Source organism: Podarcis pityusensis (assembly GCF_964106645.2).
Source record: "Podarcis pityusensis genome assembly, chromosome: 5".
NCBI classification, from domain to species: Eukaryota; Metazoa; Chordata; class Lepidosauria; order Squamata; family Lacertidae; genus Podarcis; species Podarcis pityusensis.
The window spans coordinates 12,569,143-12,588,400 of record NC_138032.1 but is presented as its reverse complement, the minus strand read 5'-3'; the positions used below and the strand labels follow the sequence as shown (position 1 = coordinate 12,588,400).

Here is a 19,258-nt window from a genome sequence, read left to right as displayed (position 1 = left end):
CAAGCACAAACTAACACTCATGATTTCTTTGTTCAGACAGAATGAGCCATAGGAGTAAAGCGAAGTTTAACTCTGGCAAGTAATGGCTTTGCTTTAGTTTTGCACAGCTTAATTGATGCTGCCGTTTCTCAGTAGCTCAGCTTCCTCTTTAATGCCTAGCAACAGCCACCGCCATCTGGCCTTTAAGATTAAACATTCACATTCTACTCTGGCCCATTTCTTCTTTAGATAAAGCAATTCAGGTGATTGCACATTAAAGCACACTTAATACTACAGGGGCATCTTGAAAATCTTAATTCGGAGTTCCAAACATCTGCATGCTGCTGTTCACTTATCTCTGCTCTTCCTCTTACTGCAGTGTTATCTAATCAAACTTTGCCTTAACATTCTAATTTTGTGTACGCAGCTGGCGCTTTGGAGGAACCTTTCCAATGTTGTCCTAAACTTTTGCTTTGCAACTAAATGTATGAATTCAGCCCGGGTGTGAAGAAGAGGGAAATAAAAGGCTATGTCCAATTGATCCTTCTATTGGAGAGTCTACTTATAGCTTTGAACAGATGCAATCCAATCCAATCTCTTAGCTACAGTTAGGAGTCAAGGATTGGGGTTGTGGTGGGTAGCTCACTTAAAATTTCAACAGATTCTATGGCTGCTCAGAAAAAGGCAATATCTACATACCACAAACAGGAGACTAGGAAACCCAGTCAGATGGGCAGGGTACAAATTTTATATCTATATCTATATCATCTCTACCTCTATCTCTATCTCTATCTCTATCTCTCTCTATATATATCTATATCTACGCACGTACACACACACACATCATACATACATACATACATACACCGACTGGATGGTTTATATATTTATAAAAACCAACTGGACAGTTAAGTCCAGTCAAAAGCAACTATGGGATGCAGCGCTCATCTCGCTTCAGGCTGAGAGAGCCAGTGTTTGTCCACAGACAGCTTTCCAGGTCATGTGCCAGCATGACTAAACCTCTTTTGGTGCAATGGCACACTGTGACAGAAGCCAGAGCACATGGAAATGTCGTTTACCTTCCTGTCGCAGCGGTACCTATTTATCTACTTGCACTGGTGTGCTTTAGGACTGCTAGGTTGGCAGAAGCTGGGACAGAGCAATGGGAGCTCACCCCGTCACAGGGATTCGAACCGCTGAGCTTCTGATCAGCAAGCCCAAGAGGCTCAGTGCTTTAGACCACAGTGCCGCATGCACACACACCCTTTTATACCTTTTAATTTACACCTAAAAATATAAAGTAAGAATGCAGCAAACTTTGCAAATACCCATATTGCACAAACATACGAAACTTATCAGGCAGCAAATTACATTCAGTCATTACAGGAAATACTCATTTTGTACAGGGATTACATTCCAGACCCCAGCACACATCAGATGGACCTGTTCCACCTTTTGACATTTTTGTGGCATTTTCAGGTCACTTCCAAGTGTCATGTTTGCACATATCAAACAGTCATTGCCTTTGTTTGCCAAGGTTCATTCCTCCTTTAGGAATATTCTCAGTTTCTGGCGTGCTGAACCTCAGGCCTGTGGGCCAAATGTGGCATTCAAACTCTTATATCTGGCCCTCAGGAATTTCCCAGGCTGCCGTCCTCTCCTGGGCTATGCCCCAACTCTGTGCCCTTCTTGAATGCTTTTGCCAGGCAGAAATAAGTCACTGAACTGGGATAATACCTCCTGCTTTCCTGGATAAAGATCTGAGACATGTGTGCAGAAACCTCTGACTTTTGTGTGGCTAGAATGTAGCCTACTGCACAATGGGAAAAGACATACCTGTTGTTCTACTTCCTTTTGCCTCTGGCTTTGCCCACCAGAGGCATGAGGGTCGCCCTGAAAGAAGGCCCCCCACCCCTGATCTAATGCACATGGAGGTGAATCACATGGGCATGGAGACGAAAGGACTATGTTGTGCTCACACAGCTTTCCATTTGACACACACCCTGCAGCTGCTGAGGTATATTTCCAAACTGTTGATAATATAGTGCAAGACAATGATATTGTTTCTAGTACATCTTTACCAAAAGAACAATACCCTCTTGGGTTTTAAATTACTGGAAGACAAGCTATTGTAGTGTAGATGAATTCAGCTTGCAGCTGGCAGTGAATAGCCAACAGCAACATGTAATAGTGAAGAGGAGGGGAGAGACTCAAAGAGAAATCAGTGGTTTGAGACTGGGGACTTGACAAGCGTGATTCTGCTTTTGCCTGTGGAGTGATGGAGGTTATGCCCCAGATAAGGCTCATCTTCTTACGCAATATGCTTAAGAGTGTGTTGCCCCATTGGCTGGAAATGAAATTATTTTGAAATGCAGGCACACAAATCTAAAGTATTTATCTGAGCAGCTATTCACTCTTCTAAAAAACAAAAGACAACCCCGAGATCATCGTGATTTCCGAAGATTTGCATAGAGTCAGCTGCTAACAGTGCATCTATTTAATTATCAACCTCTCCTTTTCTCTCTCAAGGACTTCAATTACTGAGCTGCACTTCTGAATTCCATCGCTGTTCGCCAGAAACCAAGGCCATTTTTTAAAAGGAGTTAAATCATACAATTTAAACCAAAAATAAAAAATAAAAAAAATTGCCATTAGCTGTGAGCATAACCCCACAAGCATTCTGACTTTGCAATGCAATCTAATCAGTTCCTCAATTCAAGGAGATGAGGAATGATTAGGAATTGAAAGGGACAAAAGCAAAAGGATACCACCAGCTGGGCTAACAGGGTTCAGGGCTTTTGTGATCAGTGGCCATGCAGGTGTGTCCCCCACCCCCACCCCCAAATAAAAGGCTGCAGGAAAAACCTTCGGCTGCTATTCAGAAATATGCAGAGTACTTTCCTGTATCTGAACTAATGAAACTGACTCAGGAAGCCAAAGATGCCACCTGGACTTGATTACTTTGCTAGTAACTTTCATTGAGGAATTATAGGATTGTAGAGTTAGCATGTTACCTATGGTCTTCCAGGAAAGCAAAAGTGGTTGAATTGGGGAAAGGGAGAGAAAAACCAATGTTTTTGAAGACTGTGTGGGTCAGTGATTTAACTAAGAAAAGGAGGAGGAGGAGACTTTGTTGTTGTTTAGTCGTTTAGTCGTGTCCGACTCTTCGTGACCCCATGGACCAGAGCATGCCAGGCACTCCTGTCTTCCACTACCTCCTGCAGTTTAGTCAAACTCATGCTGGTAGCTTCGAGCACACTGTCCAACCATCTCGTTCTCTGTCGTCCCCTTCTCCTTGTGCCCTCCATCTTTCCCAACATCAGGGTCTTTTCCAGGGAGTCTTCTCTTCTCATGAGGTGGCCAAAGTATTGGAGTCTCAGCTTCAGGATCTGTCCTTCTAGTGAGCACTCAGGGCTGATTTCCTTAAGAATGGATAGGTTTGATCTTCTTGCAGTCCATGGGACTCTCAAGAGTCTCCTCCAGCACCATAATTCAAAAGCATCAATTCTTTGGCGATCAGCCTTCTTTATGGTCCAGCTCCAGCTTCTTTCCACTATTACATTTTGCCCTGCAACATTTCATTGGGTGATATCCAACAGACTCATTCCATCAGTGCAAGGATTTCTCCTTACATAATACAACTCCTTGCCCCTAGCTCCTCTCTCTGTGCCCTCACCAAATCTGCTTTGAAGGGTTTGGGGAAACAAGAACAAGATATGGGGAGTGCAGCAGGAAGATGGAGGGAAAAATTCCATTGTGCAAGCAGAAATTCTTGCACTGATGGAACTAATTAGTTGGATACTTCCTGTTGCCCCTGGTTCACTGCCTGTGTGTGGTGGGGAGGGAGGGCTGTGTTTCAGTGGTAGAGCATGCAAAAGGTCTCAGGTTCAACCCATAGGATCTCAACGGACAACTAGGAGATTTCCCTGGAGACCCACTGCCAGACAGAGTGGAAAATACTGCGCTAGATGGACAAAAGACAGCTTTATAGCCATCATTTTAGCCCACCATCATTGCTCAGACCTTTGCCATGGTTGTTGAAAGGGGTATCAGAATGCTTTAAATGTATGGTGTGAATGTGGCCAGTCTCTTTGGAGTGTATTTTTTTTAAAAAAAGAAGAAGTAGGAGGGGTTCCCTTCTTCCAACAAAAAGCAACCCATTTACCTAAACTCCTAAGATATATGAAAAATGACCGAGAATGCCCCCTAACTCTCAATAAACTGTCCTTACTCTGGTGTGAATAATTCAAAGGCTCTCTCATTTTGCTGCTTTTTGATAGCCAAAGTTGAACAATTTCACAGTCTGTGAAATAATGGAAGCAACAAATGTGGGAACTGTTCTTGTTATCTACTGTAGTATGATCTTGCAGTTGCTGTTCTGAAGGCAGGGGGAAAAGTCACTTTTTTAAAAAAAAGAGTACTGTCTTTGGTGAACCGTGGGAGAGAAATACCATCTGACAAGGATTGTCAACTTCTACTGCACTAGATAATTAAGCAAGCAGCGAGACAGTCAGTTAGCTTTGCACTTTGGATCATCATTGAGAGAGAATTCTTTTTCTTTTTCTTTTTTGAAAGGATCACAGGTTAAGGATGCTTTTAATAAAATGCTTTAAATAAAAGGAGAAGAGGGAGTCTGATGACTAAAGCAAACAGGTTTTGAAGCAGATACCAAAGTGAATTTAGGCTTGGTGAGAGGTTGCCTCTAATCCTAAACCAGGGTCATGGATGTAGAACCTCTTGTGTGTGTTTTTTTCAAAAAAGATTTTTTTTTTTGTAAAAGTTCCTGGGTTTGGCAGTGAGCCAGAATTGAACACACAATCTGTCCCAACAAAGCGTTCATTTCAAAGGTACAAGGGTAATCCTAGTGCAAATCTCAGCAGACCTTTGAGATTGTGCGTTTTACTAGAAATGAGCAACTGGCTAGTATTGGCTCAATGGGGAACGATGGTAGAGGCAGAAATAAAATGGTGGCTCAGGACACAAGGCCAGTTTAAGACATCTTGGAATATGCCTTACGCTGTCTCATGTAATTGGTCTAGCTCAGCATTGTCTACAATGGCTGTCAATGGCTTCCCAGGGTTTCAGGCAGGAGACATTTACAGCCATACCTGGAGATGGTGGGGATTGAACCTGGAGCCATTTAAGTGCAAAGCAGATGCTTTGTCACTATGCTATGGACCTTGCCCATCTTTAATTCCAAAGTCTCAAATTACCTAGCTGCACCACTGCAGGTCTTACCATGCTGCCCAGGATTATTATCATTTTCAGAGGCCAGTAGGGCAAACTGGATAGTTCTGCCTCCCTTTCTGGGGGCAGGAAGGCTGCTGGCATTCAGGACCTAGACCCCACATATCTGAAAGGCTTCCCTACAGAACATCCCAAATGTTACGACCAGCAGAGGGACCCTCTCTGTAGTTCTGCTGTACCTCCTTCAGAAGCTAGAAGGGTAACCCAGAAAAGGACGTTCTCTGTGGCAGCCCCTCAATCGCAGAATTCCCTCTCCACAATGGTGTGTCTGGCTTCTCCACTTTACAGCTTTTGGCAAATACTGATGACCCACCTCCTTAGTCTGGGATGTGTGTTTTCCAGGTTCACTCTTTTTCTGTAATCCATTTCATCTGTTTTTAATTTTATATTGTAACCTGGTCTGGAACCTGCTGGCGAAGAGCAGGAATTATTATTATTATACTTGTTGTGCCACAATCCTGTGTATTTTTGCAATTATTTACACACAAAGCAGCCTGTGGTAGGATAGGGTTGCCTGTGTATTTAGTATCACAGCCTTTTAAAGCACAGAAAATGATTGAGATCAGGGGTTGAGCACTGAGGAATCAAAGTAGCTGTATTTAGATTAAGCGTCTCTATGGACTCATGCCATCATTGTATCCCAGATTATGCTACTTTCCTGAAAAGGGGTAGAGTGGGGGGGGGCTGACAGCGGGGGGTGGGTAGGGGGAGAGTAGCGTATTTTCACAGAACCACTCATTGATAGAGATTTATCTTTCTAAATGGTGACGCCGTGGATTAATTGAGGTGCTTTGTGCAAATGTCAGTTACTGGCTTTTTGATGGATCAAGCTGTGTACTTTTTTTGTGTTGGAGGAGAGTTAAGATATTGCTTATCATCTGTCTTGTGTATCTTTCCCCTGGAAAGGGGGGGGGACTGTACGAGGCAGATATTGAGGCAGTGTGGGGAGGGAGTGTGTAAGAGAGCTGTGCTTTCTGGCTCCAGAGGGGCTTGACAAGATGGGAATGAATACACAGTATATTTACGGTCTCTCTTCCCATTCCAACATGCTGTCATTTCCCTCCTAAATAAAGATCAGTTCATTTGCAACACACATGCACACAAACTCCCTACTGTTATTTCTTGAACAATTAGACTCGAGGAAAAGCTAAACCGAAATGTCACTTCAAACATGGATCACGTCAAGTGAAAGGAGAAAATAATTTAAAACACGCATACACCCCCCCCCCAAAAAAAACCCCAAGTAGTATTTGAAAAGCAGGCGCAGAATTGCACAAGCATATTTCACTCCTGGGTGACAGTTTTTGATGGAATTTCTGCCCATAAGGCACCTTTATAGAAAAACAATAGCTCTGTGGAAGTGTTTTCAGCAAGGTCTCTTCCTGCTCCAGTCAGACAGAAATCCATATGAATAAATGCCCTTTAATAGCAGTGTTGTGGCTCTGGGAGCCTTACAGGGTTCACACAGTCATTAGGCATGGTTAAAAGCAACAACAACAACCCTGATTTTCATCACTTGGTGGCTTCCATGTGCAAATGGATTTTCACAGCTCAGAATGCCTTAGGTCAGGAGTACAGAATTGGTGGCACAGCAGGTGCTATTGGGCTACAACTACCATCATTCCTGACCATCAGCCACGTTGGCTCTGATTGATGTGAGTTGGAGTCCATAAGCCTCTACAGGTTTTCCTCCCTACCAGCACACCAACACACTTACACCTTAGCTGGAATTTTCAGCTTACATTCCAGCACCTCAAGAGAATTTTGTCCTTCACCCACTTCAGAAATGTTTGGAAGCTGTTGCTCCAGAAATTATTCAGTTCAAGCTTAGAGTTTCTACAGGAGCTGGAGACTCCATCCCCTTCTTGGTTCTGTGCCTGGCCCTGATCCAGGAATAAGTTCACGTGGGCTTCTCCTTTCTATTCACATGTGGTGAGCTGGACACTTTGCCAGCAGTCCTGAAACTCCTGGCTAGCATACCACATCTTCTGTTCCTGTGGACCTGGAAGCCAAGGGGAAGTATGAGAGCTCCTTCATGAATTTATCTAATCCTCTTTTAAAGCTGTCTGAGTCGGTGGCCACCACTGCCTTCCATGGGTGTGGGCTCTATAGTCTGATAGTTTTTGGATGCCAAAGGAGGTACTCACTGACACACTGGTGCCTTGGGACAGCACATTAGAAACTCTTGTAGTGAGTTGCTGGTGTTGGGATAGGATTCTCAGCTCTCTAAATGGCTATTCTGAGAGCCACTTGGGGGACAAATTGGAGCATCTTCCTAGATACTCCTTAGAAAGTGTTCCCATAGGAGCTTGTTTCCCCATGACGGGAATGGCTATGAAGCTCTCTGTTTAAATGCTTGGCCAGTGGAATTCTTTTTGTCTCTGGCTCCAGCCTCATGGGCTGCCGCTCGCTCAGTTCTGATGCATCCTGGCTCCACATCTGGTCTGCTTTATTCTATCTTTTAGCCAACGTTCTGCCATTGGTTCAGCTTGTTGGGATATTCCGTTCCACCTTAAGGAACAGGCATGATTGTTGTGTGTCACATGTCTGTTTACACTCCAGCATAGCTTGCTGGGAACTTCTGTGTATAGCTTTTGCTTTAGTTGTCTTGGACACGAAGGAGATCAGACATGTTTCCTTTTGTTCTGATGTACGCTGAATAACGCGGGTGGCGCTGTGGGTTAAACCACAGAGCCTAGGGCTTGCCGATCAGAAGGTCAGTGGTTTGAATCCCTGCGATGGGGTGAGCTCCCATTGCTCGGTCCCAGCTCCTGCCAACCTAGCAGTTCGAAAGCACATCAAAGTGCAAGTAGATAAATAGGTACCACTCCGGCGGGAAGATAAACGGCATTTCCGTGTGCTGCTCTGGTTCGCCAGAAGCAGCTTAGTCATGCTGGCCACATGATCCAGAAGCTGTACGCCGGCTCCCTCGGCCAATAAAGCGAGATGAGCTCCGCAACCCCAGAGTCGGTCACAACTGGACCTAATGGTCAGGGGCCCCTTTACCTTTACGCTGAATAAACTGCTTGTAAATATGCTCACACAGCCTCTTCTGCCATTTCTGTTTGCGCAGCATTTACTCTGCTTAGTAGTGTGCCCTAGCTTCTGAAGCTTGGGTTGCAGATTCATGCTGTACCAAGGACTGGAGTTCGCCTGGCACACCGGCCGGTGGGCTGGAGCCAGCTGGGGGCCTGCCAATTGCCCCCGTTTCCTTGGTTGCATGCCAGCACAGCTTACCCCAACCTAGGAATAAGGTTGCATTTCTCCCAATGGAAAAAGTGGGAGCCCTACCCCCCAGCTTTAAAATGCGGACCACAACCCCCATTTGACCACTTTCCTTTGGTCAGTTTCATTTGTATGTTTTATGAAGCAAGAGTAAGAAAAGATCCAGCGACAGCAAATTATTCCTCGCTGCATGCCAGGCATGCTGGTTCAGCCAATTCACTCCCTCCATTAATGCCTATTTTATATCAAAATGCCTGGGTACTGTAAGTGTTCATTTTTCTTCAGAGACAAGCCATATCCCTCCACCTTTTGGGGCTGTCACGCTGCTGTGCTGGCAGGGAATCCTAGCTTTATAACTGTTGAGCGCTGATGAGCTGTACAGACAAATTGTTTTATCCCCTTCAGGAGGCTTCCAGCCTCTTTACTGCTTTACACAATAGCATTCAGATTGCTGAAGCTTTATGGTGTAGATTGTGAACTATAATCCTTTGTGATTCATCTCTGGGTAGCTGAAACCAATGGTTTTCAAACTTTCTACCTCCAGGAAACATGTTCTGTGTAAACCTACTGGCCAAGGAACCTCTCTGGGTGGCAACAGATTATGAGGTACACATTGTCACGAAGACCAGTAAGCCTTTGACACAGCCACAAGTGAATTTAGTATGTGCTTTACTCATCCTAATCAAGAACCCCAGAATTCCCTAGAACACAATTTTGACAGCCATTGGGTTAAACAGCACAATATTCTGCAGAAGAGAATGCAAAGTGTCTTATTTCCATGCAAGAATAATGCTTGAATTTAATATTTACTTGACATTATAGTGATACAATATAGTGGCGTTGTGGGTTAATCCAAAGAACCTAGGACTTGCTGATCAGAAGGTCAGCGGTTTGAATCACCGCAACGGGGTGAGCTCCCGTTGCTCAGTCCCTGCTCCTGCCAACCTAGCAGCTTGAAAGCACATCAAAGTGCAAGTAGATAAATAGGTACCGCTGCGGCGGGAAGGTAAACGGTATTTCCGTGCGCTGCTCTGCTTCACCAGAAGCGGCTTAGTCATACTGGCCACATGACCCGGAAGCTGTACGCCGGCTCCCTCGGCCAATAAAGCAAGATGAGCTCCACAACCCAAGAATCGGTCACGATTGGACCTAATGGTCAGGGGTCCCTTTACCTTTACCTTTATAGTGATACAATGGAAAAAGAATTCCATTCTTCCTTCCTTCCCTCCTAACAACATGGTAGCCTACAGTTGTTGCTGGACTACAATTCCCAACAAACTTGACTTTTGGCAATGCAACTGGGGCTGGTGGAACTTTTAGTTCACCATCTGCTGAAAGCCACCATGCTAGGTACCCCTGCTTTATCATGTAGATGGGAAATTCATCTGAATTCCCAACCTCCTTCCATCCTTTAGTTAAATGTTGCGGGGGGGGGGGAGTTACGTTGTGAATTTACATCTTCTGCTTTGACAAAGGGTTGCCATATGTCCTCTTTTCCCAGGACACATCCTCCTTTTCATGGATAGAGTTGTCATAGCGATCCTTGGTTAAAAGTAGAAGTGGGTAAATGTGTCTTCTTTTTTGCTCTTCAAAATATGGCTACCCTAGTCATGCAGTGGTTCGTTGTATCAAACCTGTATAACAAAGATTGAATCACACTGGAATGTTATTTGCTTGATCACTGCATAATCAAGGGGTGACTTGCATATGTGAGAATGAGTCATCATTGTTCTACCACTACCGTGAAACATGCTCACATATTCAAATCCTATCAACAAGTGCTGAATACTCAGGCAATGAGAAATCAAGGTGTATGTATGCGTCAACCAGCCTATAAAGCTCAAATGAACCCCATGGGCACCAATGCAGCTAAATGCAGCTATTCTTACATCCTGTTGAAAAGAATGGGTTAAATTGAAATTGCAATTAACTGAATTTCTATAGCTTACAATAGAACTGAGTGAGGGCTCACTTTTTATTTTACATTATTATTATTATTATTATTATTATTAATTAATTAAATTTCTTAGTCACTTTATCTTGCCAAGGCAACCCAAACCCAACTTTAGCTAAACTGCGTCCTCATTCAGTATAAGGATCATGTTGTGCTCTGGTCAGATGCTGGATCCACAGGGCAAGGCAGCAGGCCTTTGAAACCCCTGCCTCCAAACTACCTCTTCTAGGCTCCATTCCCTTGTGGAGAACTTAAGGTTCTGAAATGTTCAACCTTCTGACCTGAAGATGGACACGCTTTCCCCATTCCATTGCCTCCCACCTGGTGTGTGTCCTGTGCTGCTGGACTAATTTACTGTGAAAGGCATTGGTTCCTCAGACAAACGGGAAGGCACCTGTGAGGGTCTTGGCTATGGTCCTACAGGTCCTTGTGGTATGGGAGGTTCTTCTGAGGGCTCCTATCTGATGGTCCCAGGCACAGCAGCTGGCTCAGAGCCCTTTGTTGGTGCCTCTGTAGCCCCTGACTCTGATCCTGGATTGCTGCATGATTCAAAGGCCATGACAGACCACTTTTAAACTTCAAGAACAGTGAAGTTGAAGTACACGGGTCATTTACAACTCAGTGCTCCTGAAGATATTTGCTTGGAAGTATGTTCAACTTGGCCAAAAAGGATATCCTTCTCAGTAAGAAGGCTTAGGATCACAGCCTTAGTCTTGCTAGTAGAATTTCTGAAGAGTTTGTTTGCTAGATTAAAATATTCCCAAGAGTCATTAAAACACTTAATACCTGCTGATTTGTTTTAATAAAGCTTAGAGCACGATTTGCATCAGGATTTTTAAATATTCTGTAAAAGGAATTATGAAGTAAATAAGGAATGCACTTGTGTTGCTTTAATTCAATCAAGGATATTGTCACTAAAGTTTCAATAGCGTATTGATTTAATTACAGAGTGGAAAGCATCGTTCATTTCATAGTGAAAGGAACAATTTCATAATTGTGCTCTTCATTTAAAACTACCTCCCTCACTGAAGCAAAGTGCAGGCTGATGGGAACTGCGTCAATCTTATTTGTATGGGATGAGTTCACTTCCATTATTTATTCTATTAATGCTTCCAATACCTGTGGGAAATGTGGGTCTTCAAGTAGCAATTGTGTTAATCAAACGACTTTGTGCGTTTTGGGACTGTCCAAGTTTGTGTCATTGCCTTAAAGGGCATAGCTGATGAAATCACTAGCTTGTAATGTACTAGTGATTGGATTAACTTGTCTATTTTGTGCAGTCTGTTTGAAGACTTATTGGAGATAAAGTGGAAAAGATTAAATCCAAAGAGTTGACCTTTGACTATTATTCCTCTTGAAAAGAGCTCACAAGTCTTTAACATAAGCCCACTTCATTTCAAACATGTGTGTGTGTCTCTGTGTGTGTTTTATTTGGTATTAAAATAGGCCACAGATGGTGAATGTCATTCTCATTTGTTTAAAATGGGTTTCTGGCTATTGGGCCGGAACAAGATAGGATCTGTTGTGTTCTCTCAAATATGCTGTGTGTACACGGTGGATAATATCCTAAGAGTCCCATGTGCCCTCATGCCCCCATATGTGTATAGGTTCTCTGTATTTCTCATTAAATCAGCCCTTCTTCATGCTGTCTTAAAGACCATTCTGAAGGTTCTCCCAACTCTCAGAGCTCATATGACCTGAAGCATGGGCAAAAGTTCACTGTGTGATTCCTCCAAGAGACAGTGGTCTCCAGGAAGAGATGTAGAAGGAACTAGAACTTCACCTGCTTTAAATGCAAGTTTGTTGGTGCAATAAGACCCTTAAAGGGGGAATCATTGCTAAGTCCTAATGTTAGGAGCTTCAGATAATGTTTCTTCAGATCTTTGTATAAAGGACACTTTCATAAGAAATGTACCAACCACGTTCTCCTCCTTAAGGCAGCTGACTGGGCAGTGTCTACCCACCCCATTCTGACCCTTCACTTCCATCAGCTGCAGAGAATTTCAGCTACATTTAGTCAAAAGGCATCTCCACTCATAACAAGGGACAATTTTGGGGAAAACCTTTAACAAAAAAGAGAGAGGCTACTTTGTTATCTTAATTCTAGGAACAAAATACAGCTTTCTCCAACCCAGTGCCTCCCATTGGTTATGCTGGTTGGGATTGATGGCAGTTGTTGTCCCAAACGTCAGAAGATTACCAGGAGCAGTGGCATAGCGTGGGTTGCTGGTGCCCTGGGCGGGTAAGCTGCTGACACTACTGGAGCACCCCCCACCAGAGCCAACCAGGGCTGTGTTGCGCAGCCTGCAGGGGGAGAGCCCATCTGGGTGACACAGCCTTTGGTGGGCAAATCCCCCTGATGCCCGTGGGGAAGAGCACCACACTATCACTGGTGGAGGAAGAGAGGGCAGGGGGAGCACACCGCCTCGGCAGCACGATCCCAGTGGGGTTCCATCACGGCTGGCCCCCTCGTGCTGGGTGCCATGCCCCCAGGACGCATGCCACGCCCCTGAGGGTGGCTTGCCATGCCCCCAGGGCATGCGCCAGCCATGCCCCCGCCTGCTCTCTGCCCCCGGTGCCAAAGCATGAAGCTCCGCCACTGCTGCCTGCCTTGCTCCATTCATGTCCGCTCTCCATGGGCCTGAGCTGCTCTGCTGCCTTTGCTAGGGTGTGGATTTCTATGGAAGCCAATGCCTGTATGGGGGCACTTGGTTGCACCCCCTCAGAATTTTGCACCCATGCTACACCACTGACCAGGAGGGCAGCTTCCTAAAAGCATCCATATCTGAACCAGTCCCTTGTCTTCCTCGCATATGATGTTAGGTTTTGTTTGTCCATATGGGTGATCCTATATTCTTGGAAGACTAACGTCAAGTTTTACAAAACAACCAGAAGACTGGGCTAATACAATGGGCCTCCTGAAATTCTTAATGCGATATATCCACCTTCTTGTGATAAGATGGTTGGAGAATTAGGCACAATAATTTTTCTAGATTCTAGGCATCATACAAATAAAATCAGAGGCTTCTTATCAGAAAAGTGAAGAGGCATTGGGGAAATCCAGCGTGTTAATCGAGTACTTCTGTTGTTGTTTCTTTGTTGTCAGAGATTTGATACAGCTGCATGGGAAAGAAGATAGAGATATTGCAATGAAGCTGCTGGCTCAGTGGACATCCTATGGCCTTGAAGATGTCCAGCTCGTAAATTACTCTGTCCTCCTTGATCTGCCGGGCGCTTCTCCAAATACAGTGACTCTGAATAGCACTGGTGAATGCTTTTATCCTAATGGACAGCTGTGTAGCAAAGAGACCAAAAAGCTTCACAGTCAAGACCTTCTCTACTCCTATGCTGCTTACTCTGCCAAAGGAACTCTCACGGTAATGTAACCATTTGTCTCTGTCATTTTGGTGGGGGGAGGAAATAGAAAGAAACAGCTTCCATCTAGATTTAAACCAATGGGATGATGTATTGTTTGCAAGGCTCGAAAGAAGCCAAGTAGGTGTGGGTTTAAGATATAGTATGCTTTATGACTCAATTTTTGGCATGATCCATCTCTGTTTATGTTTTATACCTTTTTAAGTGGAAGCTGGAATTCTTCATATTTTTGGTGAGTCAACTGCCTTCTTTTAGAGTCACGTCAATAGCATTTGATGGATTTTTTAAATTCTTCGATTATAGTTGATGAGGCAGCTCTGCTAAGCACCACCATACCTTTCAAAAGATTCCTTTAAAATGAAGTTTTTGAGGACCACAGGATTGTTGCTGGGTTGCAACCTGGAGGTTTGGCCTTTACCTGAAAGTGGAGGAACCATAGATTGACGGCACAACCCCTTTGTGCAAAGCTCTCAGTCCTCAGTTTTCCTTCTACCATTTTGTCCAGCAGGACAGGTAACAAACCTGCCTCTCATTAGGTAGAAATGATGTTCTTGATTTCAGTTATTATTATTAATTAAATTTATTACCTGCCCTTCACCACTGAACTATGGCCATTGTTCACTTATGCTTTCTCTTTTGCTCTTAAAATGGAACTCTTGAGATCCACCTCCTTCCTACATGATTGAGCCAGTCCATATTTAACAACATGAAACTTCTGCAATCTCATCTAGTCAGGAGTGCAGAACCAAGATGCTTACTAGGCTGTGATGCATGATAATGTTCAGCCACAGGACTGGAATAGGCAGAAACCCAAACCTGAAACATCAGAAACATTTGGTTTACATGATGTTATCATTTGCTCTAGGGGAGTGATTTTCTCAGCTGGGCACATCTGCAGGTACTGCACAACTGCACATACATGGCAATCTCTGCTTCTGCTATTTAACATTTATTTAGTGCTAGGTGCAGAGCAGAGCATCGGAATGAACAGTCCAAGCCCAGAGGGTTTGTAATCCTCATCTGGTACATAGAAGAGGAGCTTGGGGGAAAAGATAAATTTATAAGCACCCACACCTGCTCTTGGGAAATGTGTGTTCCAAATCTCTGTAGGCCTCCAGAACTGAAGATCCATCTGGTAAGCATGCTGCAAAATAGCCTCCTGGAAGTGTACAGAGAATTATGGCTTTCAGCAGAGAAAAGTCCTACCACTTCAGTTTACTTAATTACACCTCCGTACCATCTGAATCAAGGCAGTTAATGTTGTGTTGGTGCAAGCTACTCTACAAGCTGCCAAAGCTGCTTAGATCTTTGAGATCAGGGCATTAATCAGATCAAAGAGTTATTATGAAGTCTATGGAGAAGTCTGCATATAATTTGCAATCCTTGTATCATATATCATGGCAGCATCAACGGCTGGTGGACTCTCCTTCACTGGAGGTTTTTAAACAGAGATTGGAAGGCTATCTGCCATCGATTCTTTAGCCGTGATTCCTGCATTGCAGGAGCTTAGATTAGGGAGCTCTTTTTTTTTTTTTAATAAGATATTTATTAAAGTTTCAGCATATTACAAAAATAAGAGAAAAAAGTAAAATAAAAAAAAGAAAATAAAAATACAAGGTAAAAACAGTTAAAAACAAGTCAGTCTTTCCATATCTTATCTTTCATTTGCTTGTTTCCCTGACCTCCTCACACCTCCCTTTTTTGTATTCCAGTTCAATTAGTTAATTCAGCAATTCCTTTCCCTCTTTGATTTTATCTTAATCTTTTATCTTAATATATTATAGCTTTAAATTATCACCTGTTAACAATCCTTTTTTACATATTCCTTTATAACATTACTGCTAAAAACCACTTAACTTCAATCCAACATCATTAATTTTGCAGTATTTCTGTAGATAGTTTTTAAATTTCTTCCAATCTTCTTCCACCGACTCTTCTCCCTGGTCTCGGATTCTGCCAGTCATTTCCGCCAGTTCCATATAGTCCATCACCTTCATCTGCCATTCTTCCAGAGTGGGTAAATCTTGTGTCTTCCAATACTTTGCAATAAGTATTCTTGCTGCTGTTGTAGCATACATAAAGAAAGTTCTATCCTTCTTTGGCACCAATTGGCCGACCATGCCCAGGAGAAAGGCCTCTGGTTTCTTCAGAAAGGTATATTTAAATACCTTTTTCATTTCATTATAAATCATCTCCCAGAAAGCCTTAATCCTTGGGCATGTCCACCAAAGGTGAAAGAATGTACCTTCAGTTTCTTTACATTTCCAACATTTATTATCGGGCAAATGATAGATTTTTGCAAGCTTCACTGGTGTCATGTACCACCTGTAAATCATTTTCATAATATTCTCTCTTAAGGCATTACATGCCGTAAACTTCATACCTGTGGTCCATAACTGTTCCCAGTCAGCCATCATTATGTTATGTCCAACATCTTGTGCCCATTTAATCATAGCAGATTTCACCGTTTCATCCTGAGTATTCCATTTCAACAGCAAGTTATACATCTTTGACAAAGTCTTGGTTTTGGAGTCTAACAGTTCTGTTTCCAATTTTGATTTTTCCACCTGGAAGCCAATTTTCTTATCCAAATTATATGCCTCCATTATCTGATAATAATGAAGCCAATCTCACACTTTATTTTTTAGTTTTTCAAAACTCTGCAGTTTCAATTTGTCTCCCTCTTGTTCCAATATTTCCCAATATTTCGGCCATTTGGCCTCCATATTGAGCTTTTTCTGAGCCTTCGCTTCCATCGGTGACAACCACCTTGGGGTTTTATTTTCAAGTAGGTCCTTATATCTTATCCAGACATTAAACAATGCTTTCCTGACAATATGATTTTTAAATGCTTTATGTGCTTTGACCTTATCATACCACAAATATGCATGCCATCCAAATACATTATTAAAACCTTCTAAATCCAAAATGTCTGTGTTTTCAAGAAGCAGCCACTCTTTCAGCCAGCAAAAAGCTGCTGATTCATAATAAAGTTTAAGGTCTGGCAGGGCAAATCCACCTCTTTCCTTTGCGTCCGTTAGTATTTTAAATTTTATTCTAGGCTTCTTGCCCTGCCAGACAAATCTAGAAATATCTCTCTGCCACTTCTTGAAGCAATCCATTTTATCCAAAATTTGCAATGTTTGAATCAAAAACAACATTCTAGGCAATACATTCATTTTTATCGCAGCAATACGGCCTAGCAGTGAAAGCTTCAAATTTGACCAGATTTCTAAATCTTTTTTCACTTCATTCCAGCATTTTTCATAATTGTCTTTAAATAGATTCCCATTTTTAGCTGTCATGTTAATCCCCAGGTATTTCACTTTCTTAACCACTTTTAAACCTGTCTCATTCTGAAACCTCTCTCTCTCTCAATCGCTATTAAATTTTTCTCTAAGACCTTTGTTTTTAACTTATTCAGTTTAAATCCTGCAACCTGACCAAATTCTTGAATCAGTTCCAAAACTCTTTTAGTACTAGATTCTGGCTCCTGTAATGTCAATACTAAATCATCAGCAAATGCTTTCAGTTTATACTGTTTAACTCCCACTTGTAGGGAGCTCTTGGGGTCCCTTCCATTGCTACAATTTTCTGGTTCTATGATTCTATGCAAGGTAGGTTAGGCTGAGAGACAATGACTAGCCCAAGGTCATCCAGTGAGTTTCACTCAATGAGTAGAGGTTTGAACTCTGGTCTCTCAGGCCCTAGTCTAACACTTTAACCACAACCACACTGACTCTAACCTAGACACAGACTTACACAAATGCACACACACACACATCCAGTTGCATGTAACTGATTTATCCCCGTTGCTGTTGTCTTTTTCTTCACTTGAACTACCAGCAGAAAGAGCTACTAATGGCTGTACAAAATGTGGCTCGCTGTCAGACACTCACGGCAGGACTGCTTTGGTTTCTGACAATGTTATTTGTAGAACAGCCGCACTCTGCTTCTTTGAAAGCCTGTCATGTCCATTCATCTTGTGGCCATATTGTACCTGAATCTCCCAATTTGTGCTTTCTAGTAACAGTCTGAACGGCAGGCATGGTATATGAAATCTTCTTTTTGAAAACAAACTTAGTGCCAGTGATGGATGACCCACTTTTGCTACCTCTGTGTAATTTGCTGTAGGCTGGGAAAGTGACAGTGTTTACCCCATTATAATAACAGGTGGGGTCAGTGTATGATTTCGCAGATCGTGGCCCTGTTGCTTGTGAAATGCACATTAAAATAGATGATTCATCATATTTCAGGTCTGTGGGAGGGAAAAGAATTACTTCTTGATGCGTTGTGTTTGTGACTAGAAAGCCTCATGAATTATAACTCAATAGGAAGGGAGTTTAGAAAATCTTTCTTTTCTCCAGACTCCCAGTACAGAAAGCATTTCCCTCTAAAAACGCTTTCTGAATTTTCTGCGACACAACTTTTCAACGATATCTTTCATCACATTGCTAGAAGTGCATATTTTGTGTGGTATTTTGCATCATGTTTAACAAAAAGCAAACAGAGCCAAGCTCTTAAAAAATAAACTTCTGGCAGCCTCAAAAATGAGTCCATAACGAAAGGCATTCATTGGGTAGCCATTTCCAGAGAGGGGTTTTCAATTGAACATTGCAGAAATTAATTTGGAACGGAAACAGAATAGCCCTAGTTTTCTTTATGGTAAAAACAAACAGCTGCATTTTCCCCTGCACCTTCAAAAGCAGTAACCATGGAGACCACATCACCATACCTCTCACCATACCATGGATTCCTGCTCAGCACTGGCCTTAAGACCTTTTCATACCAAAATGGGACATCTTAGCTGTTAGCACTAACACCAAATGGGCTCATGGAACTCTGGTCCATAAACTGAATGGTCTCTCCATCCAACCCTTGTGACACTCCATGGTGCTTTTCCCTGAATGGAATGTTTCCTTTTGCTTGCCCAGTTGGAGGGGTGTGTGTTGTGTTGTGTACATTCACATGGAAGTGAAACACAGTGGAAGCAGAGAGAGAATCTGGAGATGGACGATCACATTAAGAGGAGGCCAAAGCCCTCACTCTATAGGAACATGCCGATTTAAATATTATATAGAGGTGGTTAATCTCCATTGTTGCTTATCTGTAAAAAAGTAAAATGTTAAAGTCCATTAATGAGATGTATATATCCAACATGGTAAGTTTAGGCGCCTTCTTGTTTTAGGGGAGAGGATAAAGTGAAAGATAATAGAGAACCAATTCTTCCTTTTCTAGCAGCTTCTAGTCCAATGAAAAATGGCCAGGTTTGTTATCTAGGAGATATAAGGCCCAATAAGACTTTGCCTGGTGGTGGGGGGGGGGGGGAGAATTGCTTTTGCTATGTTTCCTTTACATTTTTGGCACCATTTACATTTTACTTCAGATATATTTATTTGCTAACGACTCTTTTTATGGGTTTTTTTTCCTCTTCTGTAGTTTTTTCCTCTAAGGATAAAGCTTTGCATCGTGTCAGAT

At 42.8% G+C, this 19,258-nt stretch overlaps 1 protein-coding gene across 1 annotated transcript in view; it reads left to right on the top strand.

Moving 5' to 3' along the window:
- NAALADL2 (N-acetylated alpha-linked acidic dipeptidase like 2) overlaps window positions 1-19,258 on the top strand; it is a 547,930-nt gene that overhangs the window by 193,931 nt on the left and 334,741 nt on the right. The window contains exon 3 of the mRNA XM_081008376.1: window positions 13,512-13,782. Within this exon, the coding sequence (XP_080864502.1) occupies window positions 13,512-13,782 (271 nt within the window). The remainder of the gene's footprint in view (window positions 1-13,511; window positions 13,783-19,258) is intronic.